The sequence below is a fragment of the Tiliqua scincoides genome, chromosome 2 (assembly GCF_035046505.1).
Source record: "Tiliqua scincoides isolate rTilSci1 chromosome 2, rTilSci1.hap2, whole genome shotgun sequence".
Lineage (NCBI taxonomy): Eukaryota > Metazoa > Chordata > Lepidosauria > Squamata > Scincidae > Tiliqua > Tiliqua scincoides.
The window spans coordinates 184788057-184811061 of NC_089822.1; the positions used below are offsets into that span (position 1 = coordinate 184788057).

Consider the following 23005-nt stretch of genomic DNA (forward strand, 5'->3'; position numbering starts at 1 on the left):
ATTTACCTAAAGTATTAGTTGCCTGGTTACAAATGGAGCTATACCAGAATTATAACAAATGAATACAGAGTGATTTATTCACAGGAAGTGACTACATGGGAAAAAGAGAGACATTATTAACTGACACCATCGTTCCATTCCATCTCCTATGGGCTTCAACCATAAAGATAAAATGCAACAAAACTAGAGACATAAATTTAACATGCATGTATCTGTTTTACAATCGAAAGCTTATTAAAGACGTGTCTCAAAACCTACTTGCAAATGGCAGTTAGGCTGGTTAGAGATACCATCCTGGTCATTTGAGTTATTTTTATAGTAGCTTGCCCTGAAACGAGGTGGGAATTTTCTATATGTTCTCTTATTACAAGTTCTACAGAAAGATCCATGCATTGACAATTATGAGCTGGGTTGATTTTGATATATGTTTACATAGGTCTGCTGATATTAATCACTGATGGCCCAATTCTAACCAAGGCCTGCACTGGCAAAACACCAGTGCAGGTTGCTGCAAAAGCACTGTAAAGCACTTTATGGCAATGCAAGTAGCCAGCTCACCAGTGGAAAGGCCAGAGCCTTCCTATATATCCTGGAGGAGCAATGGAGGCTCACCAGAGCAGGTAAGCCCAATGCAATGGTGAAAGGGAGGGTGGAGATGGGGATGAATGGGGTGGGGAAGGGTAGAACGGAGAGGGGCAGGTGGATCAGGCTCAGGAGGAGAGAGGGTTCAGAGATGGTGGCACATGCCAAATCCCAATCCCCTTCCCTGAGCTGCTGACACAGATCAGCACAGACTTCCACCAGTGAGGTCTGGCACAGGTCTGAGTTGGAACAGGTCTGAGTTGACTCACTGTGGTTTCTGGGGCTTACCAAATTTTCCCTTACCCTGAGGTGCCTGACAGTGGCCTCCTTTCCTGCACAGGATACAGCGGAAGCACCTCTGCATGGTGGAGGATAGGACTGGGCTTCCCAATGCAAATAAAAGAACTTACTTAAATGGCACCACTTCTGAAAATCGTTGTTCTTAATTTAAATGCTACTTTAATTTAATACTTAAATTTAATATTTAAATTTCTTAAATATTATAATCATTTATTATTAAAGGAAGATTTAGGTGAAACTGTCATAGAAATGTCTTTTAGCAGACTAGTACATGTTTAAGCAATGGACCATACACATTGTTTACAGCCCAATCCCATGAGCTGCCCTTGCCACCAAAACTAGCATTCCAGTAGTGGAACACACTTTCTGGCTATCACAAACAGTGATCTGGAAGCGCTTGCAGTTTTATCCTTCTGGACTGCTGCCAAAGAGACTGCAGGGACTCTATGCACAGCAATGGGAAGATGAAGGACCGATGATGGTGGTGAGTCTGCGGGGTGGGCATAATGGGTGGAAGGCTGGGGTGTGTCATTGGTGGGAAGGGGTGGCAACTGGCACAGGCGATATACACTGGATGGTATCCTCTCTGAAGCCAGTGGGCAAACCCCCTTTGTCTCCTTGGACTTGCACCACCAGTGGGTGCAGGGTTGAAGAGACCCATTGGCAGTCGAGGGACTTACAGAGGGGCAAGGGAAAATATTTTCCCAAGCATCCTGATAGGCCTCGTCCCCCATTATAACATGCAGCACAGCCCATTTTGGCACATATGCATGCTATGGTGGAGAAAACCATTGGGTTAATAGTCAATCATTGCACAAATGACATAATTAAACACTTTCCAAAACTGCCCACCTATGTATGGAACTTTGATAAGATTCCACAAGCCCAACCACATCCCTCTGTTGCGTTGGTGGCAACAGGTATGCCATTCTAGACTTTATGCACGATGTTTTTAATTCTTCAGAACATTTCTGAAGCCTGGTAAGAGTCTCTTGAGTCAAACTTGCAAGGTTGACCATAGAATCTGGTGCTGGAATCCATTTTTTAAAATTTCATTTGCATTCTCATGTCCTAATAACCATGCTCAAAAGAGGTGGCAAGCAGATCCTGATGCAAGAACTATTGTTACCAAATGCAGTTTCTTCAAGTACTATCAACACAGTCATGCAAACTACCGTATTTTTCGCTCTATAAGACGCACCTGACCATAAGATGCACCTAGTTTTTAGAGGAGGAAAACAGGAAAAAAATATTCTGAACCAAATAGTGTAATAAAATATGTCTCTCCGCTGCTCTGTTTCCATGCTCCTTAGCATATTTTACTACCTCTAGTTTAAAAGGAATTTTATATGCTAGCCTTTTCTGCTTTATCATCCTTGCACTGGTAGAATGAGGTACTGTAGTATTTTTCTGCAAGTGCATTGTCACTAAGCAGTGAAAATTTGCATTACCTTTGAGCGCCTGCATTTGCATTACAGTTTGCATTTGCATTACCATTGAGCGAAGGCAGGACCCTGGTCAGGGGCAGAAGCACCTGCCAAGGAGGCTCTGCTGCCCTGAGAACGCCTGCAGCTTTGCAGTATTCGCTCCATAAGACGCACACACTTCTCCCCCCACTTTTTTGGGCGGAAAAAGTGCATCTTATGGAGCGAAAAATACGGTATTTCTTTAGAATTACTTTAAGGATACTGCCAGTCCCAACATTATGAGCACAATGATATAATACTTCCCTCCTGCTTTGACAATAAACATGATATTCAGTGTGATTTAGGGCCCAATTTTCCAGTGCCAGTGCAACTGTGCTAATGGGGCATGCACTGCATCTTGTAGTAGGGCAGCAGTCACAGAGGCCTCCTTAAGGTATGGGAACATTTGTTCCCTTACCATGGGGCTGCACTGTAGTTGCACCGGGGCTGGAAAATTGGATAGGATTGGGCCCATAGTACCCTATGAAAAAGCAAGAGTTTTTTCTGCCATTTTTTTTACCCTAGTAATCTGATCTGCAGGAATGAGTTCATTCCAAAATAGCAGTGCCATTTGAATGGTTGGGGGGGGGAGAGCCCTGCATAAATTCCTTCCATTCATAGCTGATTTGAAAAACAGTAGCTGTAAAGGGTTCTGCATGTTTCTACTCTTAAATCAGCCCTTAGACAAGCTTGGAGTTCCCCTGTGATTGGGAATCTAAATTGTGCCAGGGCATTATCTCATTTTTTTTCTTTTTCCCCCCCTAGATGTATAAAGAACACTATTGTCCCCTTTTGCTATGTAATTCACTAAATTCAGTCACAGGTTTTATGCACCAAATTTTGTGTTATGCTACTTCAACTGATATCCGGTAGTTCCAATACTTTTTTCTTCTTTATTAACACCATAAGCCTTTTCAGCCTGCATCTTTCCTGCGAAAAAAGAAGGTGACTGCAACAAAGAAATTTTCATCGGCTGTGTACAAATATTTAGTACAGCTATTTCTAGAATGCTTGTCAAGTTTCTTGCAGCAGAAACAACCAAAAATATTGTACTGTTGTAACACTTTAGAGATTAAGGGCCCAATCCTACCTCAGCATTGTCGTGACATCTGAGAGGAGTCAGCGCAGACACCGGCCCAGCACCAATCTGCGGTGAACTCAGTGCTCAGCTCAGCGCCAGAGGGAGAAAATGCCCACAAAGCACCGCCCAGAGGGAGAAAACTGGGTGAGGAGGGGGGAAGAAATGGGACAAGAAAGCTGTAGGAGGACTGGATCCAGTGGTGAATAAGCTGCCAAGTGTCAAGGAGCTGTTCCAGGGCAGGGGGAGGCTGGGGTAAGGTGGGGAAGAGACAAAACTGGGCAGGGGAGGGTGGGTTAGGAGGCAGTTTAGGTCTGGGAGGGAGATGGGAACGGCAGCCTCAGCTGCTGCCAAATCCTATTCCCCCTCATAGGCCTCAGAGCCTGACATGGGTCTCCTCAGTTCTGTGCCAGCTAAATAACTGGTGCAGCTCCAAGTAGACCCATAGGGGCCGCTGGGGCTCTACTTGAGGTAAGGGAACCGATGATCAGGAGACCTCTGGTTGCTTCCCTGGTGCCACAGGATACAGCAGTGTGAGACAGTGGCCTGGGAAAGGATCAGGTTCTCTGCTATGCTTCACATAGGTGGGTCTGGAAAAGACACCACACAGAGATTGTATGTCCATGTTAAACAGGTAATGTATTCATTGGGAACTCACATGGTTTAATCAGGGTGACCAGACGTTGTCTTTTTCCAGGACATGTTCTCTTTTTCAGCTTTATGTCCTAGAAAAGAACTTAAATGCACTTATGTTTCCCTGTAAGCAGGTAATGCATTTCCTTCTTGAAATTAATACATTATTATTAAATTTAAAACTATATTACATATAAGTAATAGATTTAAATTAGACACAGGAAATCAAAATATGAATACTTGCAGCTTTTATTTTGTAGTGTCCTACATTTTTCTTGTGTCCTACATTTTGGGGTATCTTGTAGTCTTTTGTGGTTATGACACCTGGTCACCCTGGGTTTAATGAAAATCTCTCCGTTGATCGTGTGATAATGTTGTATGATTATTTGACTTGCTGCTAACTTGCTTTGACTTCTATATTGTAAGCCAGCTTGAATAAAAAATTTTTAAAGGTGGGGTACACATTTTTCTAAGAAATGTTTTGTTTAGGTTCAAAGTAAGTGGACAACAACACAACAGAGGAATCGAACCTGAGTAAGATTGTATTTGCATAACTACATGAGCCCATGGTGACCGATTGTTCATCTGTTGATGATGATTAGGGCCTTGCCCACAGAAAGCTGATCATGCACTTACACAGGAACTCAATTTTAGCACATTACCTGTTCCATCACCAATAATTGGCACTTTTTTCCCCAATGAGATGCAAGAAAATGGATTCCTCTGTGAGTCACCCAGAGAAAACTAGCTCATCTGTTGACCCATCAGCTGAGAGCAACAAAAAATGGCACAGCAATTTCAGGCATCCACCAAGCTTCCATACAGCCAGGTAAATCAGCTCTAATGACCTCAGAGGAACAGTCTAGCACTAGATTTAAAATCACTAGATTTTAAAGCTGTGCTTTCAAAAATAAGTTCTCTACATGTGTAACCAATTACAGTTAGCAAAGTAGAGTGAAACAGATGTTAGAGTCAGAAAGACTCCTGATACAACATTTGTTTTCATATGCAATGTAGGGATAATTAGACTTGCTCAGTTTTCATGAGTGAAGCAGGAATTCATTTCTAAGATGGTTTTGTGGCATCTCCTAACCTACCATTTATTTAAGAAATGTCACAGCTCATTTATAACTTTTTTTTGTTAAGAACATCAGGGGTGAAAACATACTGTAATGTGCTATTTCAAAATTATACGTTACACTTCTTTGTCTTTAGACTAAAACCTGGAGCTATATGCATAGAGTTAATATTTCAGTTTTCAGCAATGTTTCTTTGCTGTACTTTACATTACCTTCCAGAGAGATATGTGTTAGTCTCTAGCAGCAGAAACAAGGAGTCTTGTAGCACCTTAAAGGGTAGCCTATTTATTTTAGCATAAGCTTTCATGAACTGCAGTCCCCTTTGTCAGACACATGTAGACTGCGATCCTTGAAAACGTATGCTGAAGTAAATTGTTTAGTCTTTAAAGTGCTGTAGGACTCTTTGTAGTTTTTCCTTTGCATTAAGTGAAGTTTGTCTGACAGGAAATAAAATGGCTAAATAGCACATTAAACTAGCAGAATGACACTAATGCTATAATTACTGTCATGTAGGACTTCAAAAGGAGCAAATGAAAAGACATGAAAGAAATTCACTATTTAGCTGTATGTGGGTGGTATGGCTGGTTCAACAAAAGACACTTGTTCATTCCACCAGGAGTCTAGAGTGTTGTGGTGGACCTTATGCAAATAGGTCTAAGCTCCAAAGCTGGTTTCCAGACCCCCAAGGCCTTCCTGATAAAGCTATAATCAAGGGCATTCAGATAGCTAAATGGCAGGTTGCAATGACTGGTTTACAATCCTGGATCTGTGTGGGCAGAAACCTAAAACTGAATTCATTAGAAACCTTTGAACATTGTTATTCTCCACTGGAAATGAACCCATGACCTTGCTAAGGAGGGCTCTATAAGAACCAGTTCGCTTGTTTTGCTGTTCTAGTTTCTGCCTTGTGGATTTCCATGAAGCTGCTGATGCCCATTTTCTAGCAATTATTTTCCTCTCCCTATTTTTCTTTTTGGTTCCCTAATGACGAGGAATCTGCAACTACAGTCAATTAACAAGAGCAGAATCTGAGCTCACAGTTTGAAACATGAGTTTCCAATCTCTGCTGTGCCAGCAAGCTGTCAAATCTGGCAGTAGGCAAATGGTCAAGAAAGCAAACATCCCCTTCTTTTATTAGCACCATATGGATATATTTTGACTAAAATTCTATAAGAGACAAAAGCTGAGAATTCATACTAATCAATTCCTTTCTTCAGTGGCATAGGCATTATTTGTGTTCTAGAGAAGGAAAAATGTCCCTGGTATGGGCATAGCCTTGCATTTTTATTAAAAGGAGAACACAGTAAAATGAATAATAGTAGCTTTTATATAACACTTTACATTCTCTATGTGATCCTTACAACAACTTTGTACAGGGTGCGTGTGTATTAACATTGCTATTTACGTATTGCATATTTGGGAATGGGAGGTAATGTGTGAAACTACAGTGGTCTCTCTAAGACCATAGACGAGACAAGGCACTTCCTGGTTCATAACTTGGTCTTGCACTGCACAGGTCTATACATGTTTACTCAGCAGTAAGTCCCAGTGAACTGTATTCAAAGAACAGCATCAGTGAAGTTCATGTTTCAAACTACAAAGGAGATTTGGACTTATGCCTCTTGTACAGCAGTTTCCCCATCTGCACCCCCATTCCATGCTGCATAAGCAAACTACTTTTGAAACTGAGGAAAGTTGGAAAGGTAGCTTATGATATAAATGGAGATGTGTCTCTCAGCCTGAAGAAGTCAAGGATTCCATTGAGCTTGCCCAAGCCCTCTTTGAATCCAAGCCACTCGGCTTTATGCCTAGCTAAGTGTGCCTTGGATTGCAGTTACAGCCACTATTCTAAGGTAGCTCTGCAAAAGTAAACTCAAAACACAGCATTTCTTTCCTTCTAAAAAAAATACAAGCATGAAAAATAAAATACAAGCATGCTCCATATCTGTGGATCCACGGTTTAACTTATCCGGGGTTCTTTGTGGGTCCCTGCACCCACTACCTTTGTTTGACTTTAATACCAGTTAATATTCACTGCCTCCTCCCTAGTGTGCAGGTTGTCTACCTGCATGTTGGGTGGTATCCCGACTAGTTCTTCTACCACTGGGACCTCCTTCTGCATATGCAATATTTTTCCACGAATGGAAGAGCAGTTCTGCTCATGAAAGGGATCCCTGCATAAGTAGAATTCTCTTTTTATTCGTGGACAGATAAGGACGACAGGTGGAAGCACTAGTGCAGATGCCTCCCATTACGTGACCAACCCTGATTAACACAATCCTTAACCAGGATTTGAAACCAAAATTTAATGTAGGTTTCTTGTTTAAGAAGGGATCTGGTTAGTATTAAACTTGCATGTTGCATTCCTTAGTTAAGCAAGAAATTATTCCACTTTTAAGGAAGAAACATGTATGCTTCCACTGGTACTATAACAAAAGAAGTTAATGGACTAGGGGAAGGGTGCAGAGTATTGCTCTTTAAAAAGGGTTCCCATGTATCCTTGATTTCTGTATCCATTGGGGGCAGGAACAGAACAATGGAAAGAGCAATTTTCTTTGTTCCCTATTTAAAGGAACTTTAATATAATCAATTAATTAGCAGCATGAGCCCAAGTTACGTTGCTAATGCCTGGGTAATAATAAGCTTCCCACAATCTATCCATGCTTGAGTCAACCTGTGATAGAAGAAAGATTCATATGGAATAGCTCACAAGGAACAACGGAAAATTATTTGTTTCCCTACTAGCATTTACTCTTGCTTACTCCCTACATTGGTGACCATCTAGGACTGACCATTCTTGGGCATGGGGTCATGATACTGAATAAGAACTACTAATCTTATCTCAAGATACAAGGAAGTAAACATGGAAATGAACACAATAAAATGAAAGCTTGTGTAGGTGATCATGAAAAGCTGACTGGAGACCATTTTGTTTGGGGACAGTCAAAACCTTTCCTAGAGTGCTCTTCTTCCGCTTCCTCTCCTCCCCACCAATGTAAAGCTATATCTCATTAAAGAAGTACTAAATTCCCTCAATTAGTTTGTACAAATGGTTCAAGTTGTTCCTCATTCTGGCCAATGTCCTGCTCTGTCTCTTTATATTTAAATCACTATACTCATAAATTATAATTATATTTAATATAATTGTTGTTGTTAATGTGTTTTTTAACCTTGTTTTTAATTGTGTTTTTAATTATTACACAGGCCTACAAAACTGAGGGTCAGAAAAGTTTTTCCCAAACTTTATGGTGGTTTGATATGAATTTGGGGTGCCGATTCCAAAAATGGCATCCATTTTGCCCTATCACGTCTAGTTTTGGAGAAATAGTTCAGCTTCATTAGTGAATGGTTCAAGCAACTTCCTCATGAGCTCTACTGCTCTTTTTTCAGGCTTCTAAATGTATTTCTGTTAATTTACATAAGGGTTCAAATGTTATGCAACTCTATGGAGACTGTTTTTTTTTTTTGCTAGACCAATGAAAACAACCAGGGCAATTTGGTGCAATGAATAGATTTGCTGGGTTCGGATGAGGAAGGCTACAGTTCAGAACTTTATCTGTCCATGAAGGTAAATGGAGCAGATGACCATCTCTCAGTTTAACCTACCTCACAAGGCTGAAGTGAAAATTAATAAATAAAACACTGGATACACTGAAAAACACTACATACTAATAGAGTGACATTTTTTACTGTTATCTAATATTTATTGTTCAGCTAATCAATATTTTGTGTTATGAAATGAGCTGATCTCTCTCATCCTATAAAATGGTAAAAGTGGTATAAAGAGGAAGCAACCCGTACCTGTGGCTCTGGTTCTATATTGACTCGGTAAGCTTGTGCTTTCCCATCTTCTAAAATATTAGGAGACCAAGCCTTGCTTTCAGCCCTGCAATGAGAAATCCAAAGTCACAAGTTTATCATACAGCAATATGACTTGCGTACTTACATGTAACAAACTGGTCCTGAACCTGATAGATGGCAGTATTGTATATTCTTTATATAAATAAGGCCATAATGCTGCATCCAAGATAGGGAGAGTGACCAGATCACCTGGGAGAGACAAATAAAAAATATTTTTACATACCCTCCTGTTGGCTGTCTGGCTGTCAACTGGTCTCCTTGGACCTTTGCAAGTTATTTTGCTTGCATCCAAGCCAAGGAAGAGGATATGTTAGAGCAGGAAAACTGGGATAGGATCCCAGCGTCCATTGCTGCCACTGAGATCTACCCCTCCCCCTGCCTGGCCCACTCTCCACATCGAACAGCCCCTGCCGCCATCCTCCATGCACCATCACAGTGTCCGAGAACCACTGATATGCACAAGGGGCTTCCTGCCTTTTGTGCTGGTGGTCCCACAGTATGCAACCATGGTGCACCATTTACAACACTGTAAGAGGGCTAACAGCGGATGAGGATATCCACCACCATGTCCTGCATAAGTCTGAACTGTTCATTAATGTGTAAATATATTGAATATGCCTAATATTCAAGTAGGAACCTAGCATAAATTACGGATACCCTATTTCAATTTCCCTGTTTCAGAATACTGTATATTCATAGCACACTGAAACTTCACTGTCAGGATTCCCCTCTTCCCACAGGTCCCCAACTTACCCAGGGAGAAGACTTCTAGGCCAGAGGATCAGGGAGGAAACTGGTGGAACATGGGGCCACCTTCCCATACGCTGCCTGGGCACTCCTGTGGGTGGCAAAGTGCAGCGGAGGAACACTGCGTGCCAAACCCCCCACTTTCCCCTCCGCCTTGGAGGAGGGAGGGGGAGACAGAAAGCAGGCCATCTGGCTTCTGGGCAGCCACCCCTCCCCCACCCCTTCCCCACCCCGGGGGAGAAGGGGAGCACTCCCCTGCCTAGCCAGCCGGGAGGGCAAGGCACCTGGCTATGACATCGGGAGCCCACAGCTGAACCTCCCGACGTCGTCTGCAGATCTACAGGACCCAGGTGGGCAGGACCAGCCCACCCCCCAAAGGAAGAGACCAGAGCAGAGGCAGCAGCCTCCCCAGCCCTCTCAGGAACAACCCTGGCAGCTTTAGGTGAGAGGAGGAAGACAGAGAGAGGAAGGGGAGGAGTTGTGGTAGTCCCAGGGGAGGGCAGTCCCACAGACACACTCCCCTGGGAAGTGTGAAGGCAGGGGAGGGGCCAAAGGGGAGGGGCCTGCCCTACATAAACCTGGAGGCCAAGGATGACAAGGCAGTTGGGAGAACAAGCAGGAGGATTTGCTGACAGCAACCCCTGCTCCTGACTCTGGCAAATGCTGCCAACCCAAAGAGGGGGAGCTGGGTGACATAACCCCCCTTTCTTCTGGTGAACTAGTCTGAGGCCTCCACCAGGGGGTCCCCCTTGGAAAGGCCGAGCAGGACAGACCCCTCTCCGCAGGGAGGCCTCACAATCACTGTGTAATACACACATATCCTGCATATGCAATTCATTACATTTGTTTAAAACATTCTTGTTTATATTTTTTTGAAACAATGAGCTAAAAAAATTAGGGACATGCACAATCCAGTAAGTATTCAGATTTTTAAAAAAATTTTTTTGCACAAACATCAACATAACACAATCTAAAAATATACACATACATTTAAGAATGCAGAATATCATATATCATTTTTACTAATAAGTCATTCCCTATCTCCTAATCCAGTTTCTCTTCTGCTTTTACCTCTTGTTATCATTTATCATTTGTATCATCTCTTATATAATACATATAATAAATTCATCTAAATGCCCTGAATTATATTTTCTAAATATTCATTTTCAACCAAGCATAAAATGGCTTCCATTGCTCAGTCTGTTTCAATTTTTGCTGTTGATCCAATATTTCTGAAAGTCTTCCATTTCTGCAACATTCATTATTTTCTCTATTAGTTCATCTTTCGTTGGAATTCTAGAATCTTTCCAATATCTAGCATACAAAATTCTAGCAGCTGTTAATATCATGATGACTAAACATACATCATTTTCTTTATAATATCCAAAGTAATATTAAGCAAAAATAATTCTGGTTTCAATGGTATAATAAAACCAACAATCTCAGTATTCAGATTTATTATATGTTTTACTTCTGGAAGACCAATGAAAAGCAATTCAGTTTCATTCAATTTTACAAGCAGCCTTCTTTGTGTATCCTTGGGTATTTGCACAATAATAGTGATCATATCAAAGCAGTGTTATGAGAATAAGTTATGAATGTAATGCGTATTTGGGAGGTAAATTATTTATAGACATGGGAACATAATCATTATTATGCAAATACCTAACCATTCACAAAGAAGGCTGCTTGTAAAATTGAATGAAACTGAATTTCTTTGTGTCGGTCTTGTATCTTCCCCAATGCAACCCCTCATTAACATAATCCTTAACCAGGATTTGAAACCAGATATTTGATGTTGGTTTCTTGTTCAGGAAGGAATTTGGTTAGTATTAAACATGGTTCAAATCAGTGCAGATGCAATGCTATAACATAGTTAAATCTGACAAGGAAAGGAAGGATGAATTTGTACTGAAGAGGATAGGAGGATAAGAAAGAGCACCTAGGAGTCAATTACCCACTCAATAGTTAAGCATGGTTAAAGACCAACCATGTTGTATATGCACCAGGTGCTTATGAAACTGGAAATTTATTGCACATTTCTTGGTTTCTTCTGTAGTGTTCATGAATTTGTACTTTGAGTAGCAATAGACTTTCTCTGAAGTTAATGGCTGTTTGCTTTGTTTTCCAAGGGCTTGACTTCATGGCTTGACGCACACACACTGTATTTCTCATTTGGGCATGGAAGTGAATTTAGGCAAAATTGAGAGCTTTCAGTCCACAGTATAGAATTTTCCATTTAACCTTATTAGCCATATTCTATCATTTTGTAAAAATGTTATGAATCTTCTTGTTCCTAGTAGGTATAGCTCATTATTGCAGCCCAGAATCTTTTATTTGGACTTGACTTGTGATTTTTCAACATATCTCAGAATATAATTGTTGACATTTATTTTAAAAAAGAATATAATACATAAATATTTTGCCTATTTTTAAAGAAAAATATAATCTCTGTGGGCCTAAAACAGAACCTGCTATCATAAATGAAGAGGCTTGTATTGCTGCAAAACATCTTGAATTCAGATGGTAGGTTTTAATTTTGTATTTTATTGAATAGGAACAGCTCAAGTTTTTCTTAAATATCATTACTGATATTTAAAACTTGGATGTTAAATTCCAAAATGCTATTTTTTAAATAATAACTTCTCAGATGTGAGAAAGAGAAAATATTCTATCAACTTTCAGTGCAAGCCTATAGGTGACCTCAGAAGTCAGTTCCATTATGTTCAGTGCAGCTTACTGCCAGGAAAATCTGTACAGTATTGAAGCCTTACAGGGGTCAAATGGGTATAGGTGGGTTAACTTAGGTTGCAATCCAGAACTTTCCAGCACTGACATAAGGGCAATGCAGCTCTGAGGGAAGGGAACAAACATTCCCTTACTTTGAGGAGGCCTCCGTGAGTGACACCCAACTGCAGGATGCAGCACACGTCCCATTGGCACCGCTATGCCAGTGCTGGAAAGCACTGACATAAGGGGTTGGGATTGCACCCTTACTCATTCTAGATTGGCAGTGCACATATATTTCCTTCACAAAATTAGTTTCACATTTTCTCATGATGCAAACACAAATAGTGAAAATAGTGAAGAGAATAGTGAAGTTGTTTTGACAACTACAGTCAAATAGTTGTTAAGGCTGCTGCCCCATACACACCCACCTGGAAGTAAGCCCCACCATATATACTGGGACCCACTTCTGAGTAAACATGTATAAGATTATGCCAGTGGTTTTCAAACTGGAGCATCATGACGCCCCAGCCTGAAGGCCCTGACCTCTGCTCCCTTAAGGGACGGGAGCAGCAAGGAGACAGGGAAGAAGCAGCGACGTGATCCCCAGGATCGTGTCACTGATGGGTCTGCAAGGACTGGGATGCACTCACCAGTCCCTGCAGCAGCCGTCCCGGGGTGCGGGGAGCCCTGGGCAAGTGTCTGCAGGGCTCCCTAGGTCTTCAAAAGTGAAAGTGTAGTGATTGCACTCCACTTCTGGTTTTGTGGAAGTGGAGCACAATCGCTCCACTTTCATTTTTGGAACGTTGGCGAGCCCTGCAGATGCTTGCGCAGGGCTCCCCGCAGCCCAGGATGGCTGCTGCAGGGACTGGTGAGTGCAGCCCCATTAGCGACGTGATCCTGGGGATCTTACAGTGGTGCAAACTCTTCATGAGAATTTGAAAACTGCTAGATTATGCTGTTCCTTGAACTCCCCATTGAGATTGATGAAGTGAGGCTGGACCCTCTCTTGAGCTAAACTGAGTTCCCTAGTTGCTGCTGAAGGCCTAACTCTGGGTGAGCACCCGTGCTAGTGCCTGGCCTCTGCCGCTCAGCAGTCGCATGGGCCACCGAGCCGCGGAGAGGAAAGTGGGGGCGGGGGGAGGCATTCCGGGGAGGGGAGAGGTGGGCGGAGGGCAGGGAGGGGCAGGGAGGAAGCGTGACGGGGAGGTGGGAAGAGGGCGGGCAGGAGGCATGATGGGGGAGGGGGAGGGAGCAGGAAGGAAAATAGAACAAAAATTAAAATTAAGGAACCAAATTGCATTCTGTGAATGACTGGAAGATTTATTTTCATTTAAAAAATAATCCAGCGCCTCTTACTAATAGATTCCTCTCTGTGAGTAGGATTTGCCTCCAAATTTTTTTTACATTTACTTTGTGCATTATCACAAACAAACAAAAACAAACCACACACACAAAGTCAAAGTTTCAGATGAACCTCTTGCTTGCTAGAAAGGACTGGGTTCATGGCGTACCACCCAGAAGAGTGCAGGTGAGCAAGAGGAGAGACTCCTGCTTGCTTGCCCTCCTTTTCATTGTGCCTAGTACTGTGGAGGAGTTGGGCTCTCTGGGGCCAATCAATGCTGTATTGCCTGGAAGGAGAACACAGATGAGCAAGCAAAAAAAAAAGGAGAGCGAGCGAGCGAGCGAGCGAGAGAGACACTGCTGCACCTGCCCCACAGGTCCAATCCTCACTGTAGCCCTGGCTACAGAGAAAGATGGAGCAAATAGGCACCATCTTTTTGAGCCCTGCTGGGATATCATTTCGATATCTGTAATGAAATGGGTATGTGTGAATAGCAGCACCCAGGGTCAGATGTACCTGGGGAGCGTTTATGTGTGAACTGTCCTAAAGATACAAACCAATACACCATTTTGTAGCTGCTTGAAAAATGTGGTCATGTACAGTTGTCCACAGGTCTTGAACAGATAGATTTGGAAGAAAGCTCTATTGTGATAAATGAGACTTTCAAATCAATATTGGGGTTTTAAGCCAGGAGGCTGAGGTATTGTTGGAATTTTGTTTTGGCCAAGGCTTACAGAGGAAAATCTATACATCTGTGAAGGGTGTTGTGAGGGCCAAAGCTGACACATACTCTCCCCATCAACATTTTTACTTACAAACGTTAGAAAACAGCATTTCACCGAAGTAGGGAATAGGCCATTTACAAAAGAAGATAATGTTTCTTTTTTTAACCAGAAAGCTGTCTGAAATATGCACTAATGAGCCAAATTCTGATCTCTGTTTGATCATAAAGTTCTTGGTAAAAATATTTGTGTTTTAAAACAGTGTGAAAGAAAACAAAGAGAAAGCCTCAGGAGAACCACTATGAGAATTCTTCCAACCAGCCATATCTATTATAAAAACATATTCCTTCGATTTAATTATTCTATTTTAATTAGTATTTAATTCTATACTAAGTGGTATTTAATTCTATACCACTGTGGAGCTCTACTGCTTATCAGTAGAGACTGAAACTGAGATGCTTTCTGCCCATTTCAAGAAGACTCAAAAAGAACAGACATAAATGCATTCATGTCCCATCCTATCCCGTCTTGCCTTAAAGAGTAAGCTCAATATAAAATGAGATGGTTACACATTAACTGAAGCTGCAATCTTATCCACAGTTACCTGGGAGTTCCCACTTAATTTGATGAGACGGGTAGCCCTGGCAGCTTTGCCAGGTGCAGTAGCACCAAAATTGCTACCGCAGCATCCAGCAACACAGCTGCTGGAGACCTCCTCAGATTTTTGTCCCCTTCCCATGAGTGCAGGGTGCAGGAGCCTCCTCCATTCTGCACTGGCTATTTTGCTGGTGCAGATTGGAGGAGCTCCATGTCAGGCTTTTCAGCCCAACACAGAGCATAAGATCAGTGGAGCGGGACTCCACTGGACCCACCCTTCTCCACCCTGGAACACTCCATCCTGCCCCCAAGACCCTCACTGCCACCCAGAGCTCCTACAGCACACTGGGGGAATCTGTCTGGTGCTGAGCACAGCCTCGACTCCTCGCAGGATGTCGCAGATGGCACATTTGCGACACTTAGCACCAGTGCTGAGGTTTGTTAGGATTGGGCCCCTACTTCTCAGTAGACAAGCATAGGATAGTGCTTTTAACCCTTTTCATAAAAGATTCTGCGGACGCAATCCTGAAGAGCCCTTGGGCTGGCACAAGTCTCTTGTGCCTGGCCCAGGAGGGTTACGGCACATTTGCACCTCCTTGGGAGTCAGCAAGGTTGGCGTGCCTATGGAGGCTTACACAAGCCTCCGTGCCAATCGAGGCACCGAGCCTTGCATCAGCCCAGCTGGACTGACGCAAGGCTCTGGGGTGGGTGGGGGGCAGGTGGGAGGGAGGTGTTCCGGGGCAGGGGCAGGGCAGGCAGTGGGCAGCCTCAGGGCGGGCGGGTGGGGAGTGGGAGGTTGGGCTGGGACCCAGCTGGGATCCCAACCTCTGTTCCCGAGGGGTTTGGAGCAGCTTTAAGCCACTCCACTCTCCTTGGACTTGCGCCACCTCAGGAGGGCTGGGTACCTTACCCAGAGGAAAGAGGAAAAGTTTCCCCTTACCTCTGGCTGAGCCACTTTGGGCCCATATCCTGTGCTGGATACAGCGCAAGCCTCTTGGTTTGCCTGTTCCAGCGCAGGATAAGATTGCGCCCTGACAGCCCCAACCTATGCATGTATACTAAGAAGTAAGTCCCATCATGCTCAATATTTCCTATTCCCATGAATGTATGTATAGAATTACAGCCACAGAAACGTAAAATTGTAATGTTCAGTGCACCATTGTGTTCAACCTCCAACCCTGAGGGCAGAATACTATTTGCCTTATCTCACCATAAAGACCTTCTGAATATTTGCACTACGTTTCTCTTGTATCCACATGTTTCTATATTGCCTTTCAAGCTGGCCTATGCCTTAAAGCTCTTCCGCTTTATTGCTTACAGAAACAAACTTTGTTTACTTCTTTTTTTGTACCACATGTAAAAAAGAGAACAAAACCCCTTTCCAAAAATACAGACTCGCAGTGTAATGCACAACAAATTAGATCTCTTTCCCATTTGTTTTATATATTACTTAACCTCAGGAAAAATATTTTCAGATGCTTTGAAAGCCCTTCACAAAATTAAAGTGAACCTGTGAAGACATCATTAACAATGCTGTGCTTTTCTTTAACGTCATCTACAAAAGGAAGTTATGAATAGTTCATCAGGAATTCGTGTCTTTCCTTCGTTTCCAATATCATGGATAAATGCTTCTCTTATTTTCCTTATATTCCATTATTTGAGTTGTTCATCCTTAAAGCACCTTAACAAAGGTACGTTAGAAATACCTGAATATGGTGAAATGTGCTCAATATGGTGAAATAAGCTCAAAGATTTTGTACTAATCTAGAAATCTGATACAACATCATTGTACACAATATCTTTATAATAACTGGAATTCCTGTCTCTTCTGATTGGGCTACATCCAAAGTTATAATCAACTCCCATTTAGGGCACAAGCCTAGCTAGGTCTACTCAGAAGTAAGTCCTATTGTGTTCAATGGGACTTACTCCCAGGAAAGTGAGGTTAGGATTGCAGCCTTAATTTAACAGTACATGCAATGTCTATTTTGTCTTATTGATTTCAGTAGTGTTTATTTTTCATATGCCACCCTTCCTTCAAGGAGCTCAGGATAGTGTACATAGTTCCTTCCCTCATCTTCACAATAGCCCTGTGAGGTAGGTGAGGCTGAAGATAGTGACTGGTCCATGACAAACTTCCTTTGGATACAATTTATTTTGCATTAATCCTTATGATGGCTCATCGCTGCCCACCACCCTGCAATGCTGGATTGTCTGAGGGGCTTTCCACTCCCCTCGCTCCCAGATATAGAGGAAAAGTGGTTTATCAGTACCTGTATTCAACTTCTTCTCAGCTCCCTTGGCTGAAGCCCCTCCCTGCTTCCAGCTGTCCACTACTGCCTCTCCTTGGCCCTCCAATTCATTTTCCTTAAATAAGGCAGGACAAGACTATGTAAGAAAGGTATCTCATGTTTCTTTATACTTTCCCATTCCAGTTTGCTGAGTGGCTTTGCTGGGGGGGGGGTTCAGATCACCATGGCGACCAAGCAGTCACTCCCCCCCCATATCCCTTCCCTGATGGGCTTGCCATACTAAACTGTTGCTCTTGCTTATTGCTGAAGGGGCACTGAGGGAACGGAGTCCAGGGACCCTGATTGTATTTCAGAAATAAAACATGTATTTTTGAAAGTGATTACAGCAATTCTTGTAAACAGATGGAACAGGCAGTACTGTAGTGTAGTTTGAAAATATAAGACTTTTTCTTGATGCACATGCTTGCACTAGAAACACAATCCGAGTTCTGGATGCACTGCAGTTCACAAACAGAACTTCCTTACTTACAAGGAATTCTTCAGTAGAAGAAACTCTGTACATTTTTGTGCACATGTGGAGCTGTCACCACTACTGAACTGAATAGAATGCTCCGTTTATCAAACCAAATTAACCCTCAGAACTGCCTTTCCCTTAATATAAGGGTTAAACTTCTTCAAAGCCAATCAATATTGATATGAAATTAGATAGGTAGGAAATTGTGTTGAGCCTTGACTATGTGTACTACCATTCAGTGATTGAACATTTCTAATACATTTCCTTGATAGACTCCCACTCATACAGCAACTGGCTTAGGAGACTTTTCTCAGATGTGGGTATGAAGTTCTACAACTTGCAAATTTAGGTTGGAATCAGTTTATTCCCTTTACAGTTTATTAAATTTGCTCCATTTGCAGAGGTAATGTTCTTAAGTAAAATGGTTGGTTGCTGGCTGGAATTCCCTTGGTTCATCAGCTGTTTGTTTTTTGCTTTTAAAACGGATTTTAGGAGCTCCAAAAGGGAAAGTGTGATTCACCTTCTCAGTGGCAACGTCTCTGGAAACTCAAGACTGTCATATATAGCAACACTTTCCATATCCAACAATGTCACTGTGTTGCATTGAGCAACCTATGGAGTACATCTCTGTCAAGGGAGATTTGTTATACCCAGACGTGCTGCAAATAAATGGATAGTGTGGGTGGCTAAAATGTCACAAAATGGAACTGGTGCCTGCCACTCCTGCGCTCCTTCTCAAGGAAGTGGGTTGGCAGGGACACAATGGCAATGCCACATTCTCTCCAGCCATTTCAATGACAAATCACGGCCCTCGAACACTGCGCTCCTTTATGCACTACACATTTTTAATACATGTCAAATGTATTAAAGTAGTATCCCATTAGTATCCCTTAAAAAAATCTCAGACTATAGAGTGGGAAGATATGGGACTGGGACTGGTCTAATCCCACACCCACATTGTTTCCACTCTCTGAATCACATCAGACAACCTTCCCTCGTTTGGAATGCTTGTCTTTACTAACTGAACAAAACGGCTCCTGTTGTCTCTTAAAACTGACTGTATCAAGAAAATTTACCAAAACACGTTTCATTTTTATTTAGGCCTCCTGATTATCTCATTAACAGCTAACAACAAATATCTCTACACCACATTTCTGTGACCAATAATTCATAGACAGCCACGTAAAATGTAGAAACTTTCCCTTAAATATCTATTATAAATATGCTATTTTAGTCTCCCTAGCACACCAGGGTAATAAGCAAAGCCCCTATTATTCTGCATTGGCCTAAATGTACAAGCTGATTTATAATCTAAACCAGTGGCTTTTAACCACTGTGCCTCAGGTGTGCCACAGGACCAGAGGAGACAGACAGCAGCTGTGTGGGAGAAGATATGGCTGCCCTTAGCCTTTCGCAGCAGCTCAAGTAAAAGACACGGCCAGCAAAGAGGCCAGAATTGGCTGCGTCTGCATTTTGCAAAGCAGAACCTGTCACTTTAGGAATGGCTGCTGTCATTGGTGGCCATTGTCTCTCCTGCAGCCAGAAAAACTTGAAGGAGCTCTAGGTGGGAGCCACATTGTAGGTAAGAGTGAGCCAGAAGGCAGGCAGCAGGTAAAGAGGAAATGAGCGAAGAGGAAGTCAGCCCAGGACCACTGGCTGGCTTTTTTCTTCCGAAGAAACCAAACAGCTAGCATATTTCCAGTTCATTTCAGTGAGACCTGAACAGGCAAATTGTCTGGTGGATTGTGGCCCCCGCCCCAAGTTCTGTTTTATTCAGTTTCCAAAGTTGGGATGGGGAAGAGAACTTCCACTGAACACAAACAATGGAACGTTCCAATCAAATGCAGCTTTTTAATCCCAGCAACTCGCCATCATTTGTCTGTGTGCGACACCCTGAAACGACCCTTCATGCATTGCCTCCACTGACAGCATGCTTTTTCTCCTTTACTGTATAGGTGTTATTCACACACTCTCTCACGTACACAGGCAGGCAACTGGTACATCATTTTCCTCTTTTCCCTTACCAAACTCCTTCCCGCATGAAGAACTCATTCCTCCCCCATCCTAAAATGTCATAATTGCATCTTCCTTCCCATCCTTCCTCTCACTGTTCTCCTCTTTTTCAAAGGTCTGTAATCCTTTGCCTCACATTATCTCTCTTCTCTCCCCCTCAGTTTAATCCCACACTTTGTTACAATCATGACTTCTTGTTGCCCCTACTAAAATTTGACCACCCTACTTCCAAACGTTTTCCTTCTTTCCAGAAAACACATCCCTCTTTCCTCTCCAATTATAAAGTTCCTCAAGGTAACTTTATGGGAAAGATCTATTTAAGGTCAGTGAAGTTTGATCTCAGCTTGTTGTGAGATCTCGCCCCCTTTTCTCTCGCCAGAGAAATGGAAGAGACGCATATGTGACTAGAGGGCCTGTAAAGGGGGGGAGGTAAGTAAAAGACATTTTATTTACCTTCTGTTGGCTATCCGATGCCCCCTCCCCAGCACTGGATGCAGCATGCACTCTGCCAGTGTGGTTGAATAGGCACCAATGGTAGGGGATAGGACTGGGCAGCTACAGCCCAATTCTATGCATGCCTACTCAGAAGTTAGTTCCTCCGAGTTAAATGGTGCTTATTCCCAGCAAAGTATATATAGGATTGTAGCCTTTGTTATATAATTAAAACATTAGTATATATCTAATATAATGTATATTACATTAAAGATGGAAGACAGTTTGTCTGAAGAACTCTATGCAGTATCTGACTGAGAACAGAGGTGCTACTGTGGGAAATACAAAAAGCAATCGAACTGCAGAGTGTTCAGCTTACATTCCCTGTTTGGTTACAGAAGCTCTGCCCCATCCCTTCTGGAAAAGCAGCGTTCCACAACTGCAGGACCATATTCTTCATTCCTCTTGTACTGTTATACAAGTACAAGAGTGTTGGGAGAGTTAGAACAGACAAAAGAAAATATTTCTTTACTCAGTGTGTGGTTGGTCTGTGGAACTCCTTGCCACAGGATGTGTTGATGGCGTCTAGCCTGGAAGCCTTTAAAAGGGGATTGGACAAGTTTCTGGAGGAAAAAAATCCATTACGGGGTACAAGCCATGATGTGTATGTACAACCTCCTGATTTTAGAAATGGGTTATGTCAGAATGCCAGATGCAAGGGAGGGTACCAGGATGAGGTCTCTTGTTATCTGGTGTGCTCCCTGGGGCATTTGGCGGGCCGCTGTGAGATACAGGAAGCTGGACTAGATGGGCCTATGGCCTGATCCAGTGGGGCTGTTCTTATGTTATGCTGGACTCAATAAACAACTGTTCCCAAGAATGTGCAGAAAGGGGTCCTTATCTCAAAGCAGCATCAGATTCAAATATATAGCTTTGCATAACTGGTTTATTTAATGTAGCGGCAAATCCTACATGGGAAAAATGCTCTTGTTCAAGGCTCTGCTTTCTGCAACAGTCTTCATTAATGTATACATTAGCAATTTATGAATGAGCCTATATTTTAGGCATATCCAGATTTAAAACTCTATGCATGCTTGTCTATATACATAGCAGCCCTTTAAATAAAACCTTTAGGCTTTCAATACCTGAAGAAAACTGGTTAACAAAACAAGTTTGTGTGTATATACCTGTTCCCAGGAATAGCCAAAGCTGCCATTTTAAATTGCTATCCTGAATCTAAATACTTTCTGATTTTACAATCCTGAATACTATTACTCCTGTTTACATAGCTTGAAAATTATATATTTGGGCCACATACTCTATCATAATTCACTCTGAGGTTGCCGTCTGACAAAATTAGTGGATCTTCAAGCTTCTTATAGCAGATGTAGAGGGAACTTGTCCCCTGAGGAAAGATGTAGGGGCATCAGATATGGGTACAGCTCACATATCTATAATGTAGAGTTGCAAAGCATCCCTCAGAATGGAAGTATGAAAAGGCAAATCATTTATTTTATAACATTTAGGGTGCAATCAGACCGGCAGATGGGCTGGCGCAAGTCCCTTGTGCCGAACCATCATCATCATGGAAGTTCCTTAAAGTACTTTTTGCGCCAGGGAGATAGGCCAGCACACAGACATGCGCCAGCCTCCCTGCACTGACACGGGCTCAGGCAGGGTGAGTTTATGCCGGCTGAGCTCTGCAGGCGGAGGGGACTGTGGGAGGGGCATGGGGAGGGCAGAGAGGAGGCGGAAGGGACGTGTTTCAGGGTGGGAGAGGCAGGTAGTGGAGGCAGGTGGGTGGGGAGTGGGAGACAAAGCCAGAATCCAGCATTTATGCCAGATCCTAACCCCATTCCTGGGTGGCCCGGGGCAGTCCCGGGCTGTTCGGATTTGTACCACTGATTTCGGTGGCACAAATCCAAGTATACCCATTGGGGCTGCTGTGGCTCTCCCTGAGGTAAGGGGAAAGCTTACCTTTGCCTTGGATCAACCCTCAGAAACCCCAAACTTGTGCTGGATACAACGCAGGCCCTTTGGCCTGCCTGTTCCAGTTCAATATTGGATTGGACTGTTATACCCTTTTTCCCTTCACATAATTCAAGAGTATACATGGAGTTCCCAGGGAGGTCACCACTCCAAGTATTTACCAGATCAAGACTTGCTTAGCTTCAACAAGGTGACTTACAGCCCAGTCCTCGCCCCCCCCCCCCCACTTATGCAGCCAAGCTGAAAAGGCACATGCTGTATCCATGGAGGTAGGAGCAGGAGACTTTAGAGGGGATATATCCTTTCCCCTCCAGAAGCCTCTCACCCCACAATGGGGTGCTCAGACCTGTACCAGCAAAACTGGGCAGGGAGTGGGGAGTAATAAGGACAGGGAGGCTGCAGAGGGGCTGGATCCTCTGGGGAGAGAAAGAGGGTGGGGAGGCTGCTGCGGAAGGGAAGAGGATCCAGCATGCACTACCAGATCTACCCCTTCCTGCAGCCTCCCTGCCCCTGTTCCACCCTCCCCACCATCCCGTCTGCCTTGGTGAGTTCTTCCGGGTCTGCTTAAGCAGGCTGGAAGGCTACAGCAGCGTGGTACTCTGCATGTTTTATTGCTGCTTTCCAGCAGAACAGACATTCCACTGGTGGTTTAGCCCAATGGGATTGAG

The 23005-nt window shown here is 43.1% G+C and overlaps 1 protein-coding gene across 2 annotated transcripts in view; it reads right to left on the reverse strand.

Moving 5' to 3' along the window:
• Positions 1–23005, reverse strand: part of PDLIM4 (PDZ and LIM domain 4) — an 87361-nt gene that overhangs the window by 37150 nt on the left and 27206 nt on the right. For both annotated transcript variants that reach the window (XM_066615999.1, XM_066615998.1), the window contains exon 3: positions 8940–9024. In XM_066615999.1, the coding sequence (XP_066472096.1) occupies positions 8940–9024 (85 nt within the window). The remainder of the gene's footprint in view (positions 1–8939; positions 9025–23005) is intronic.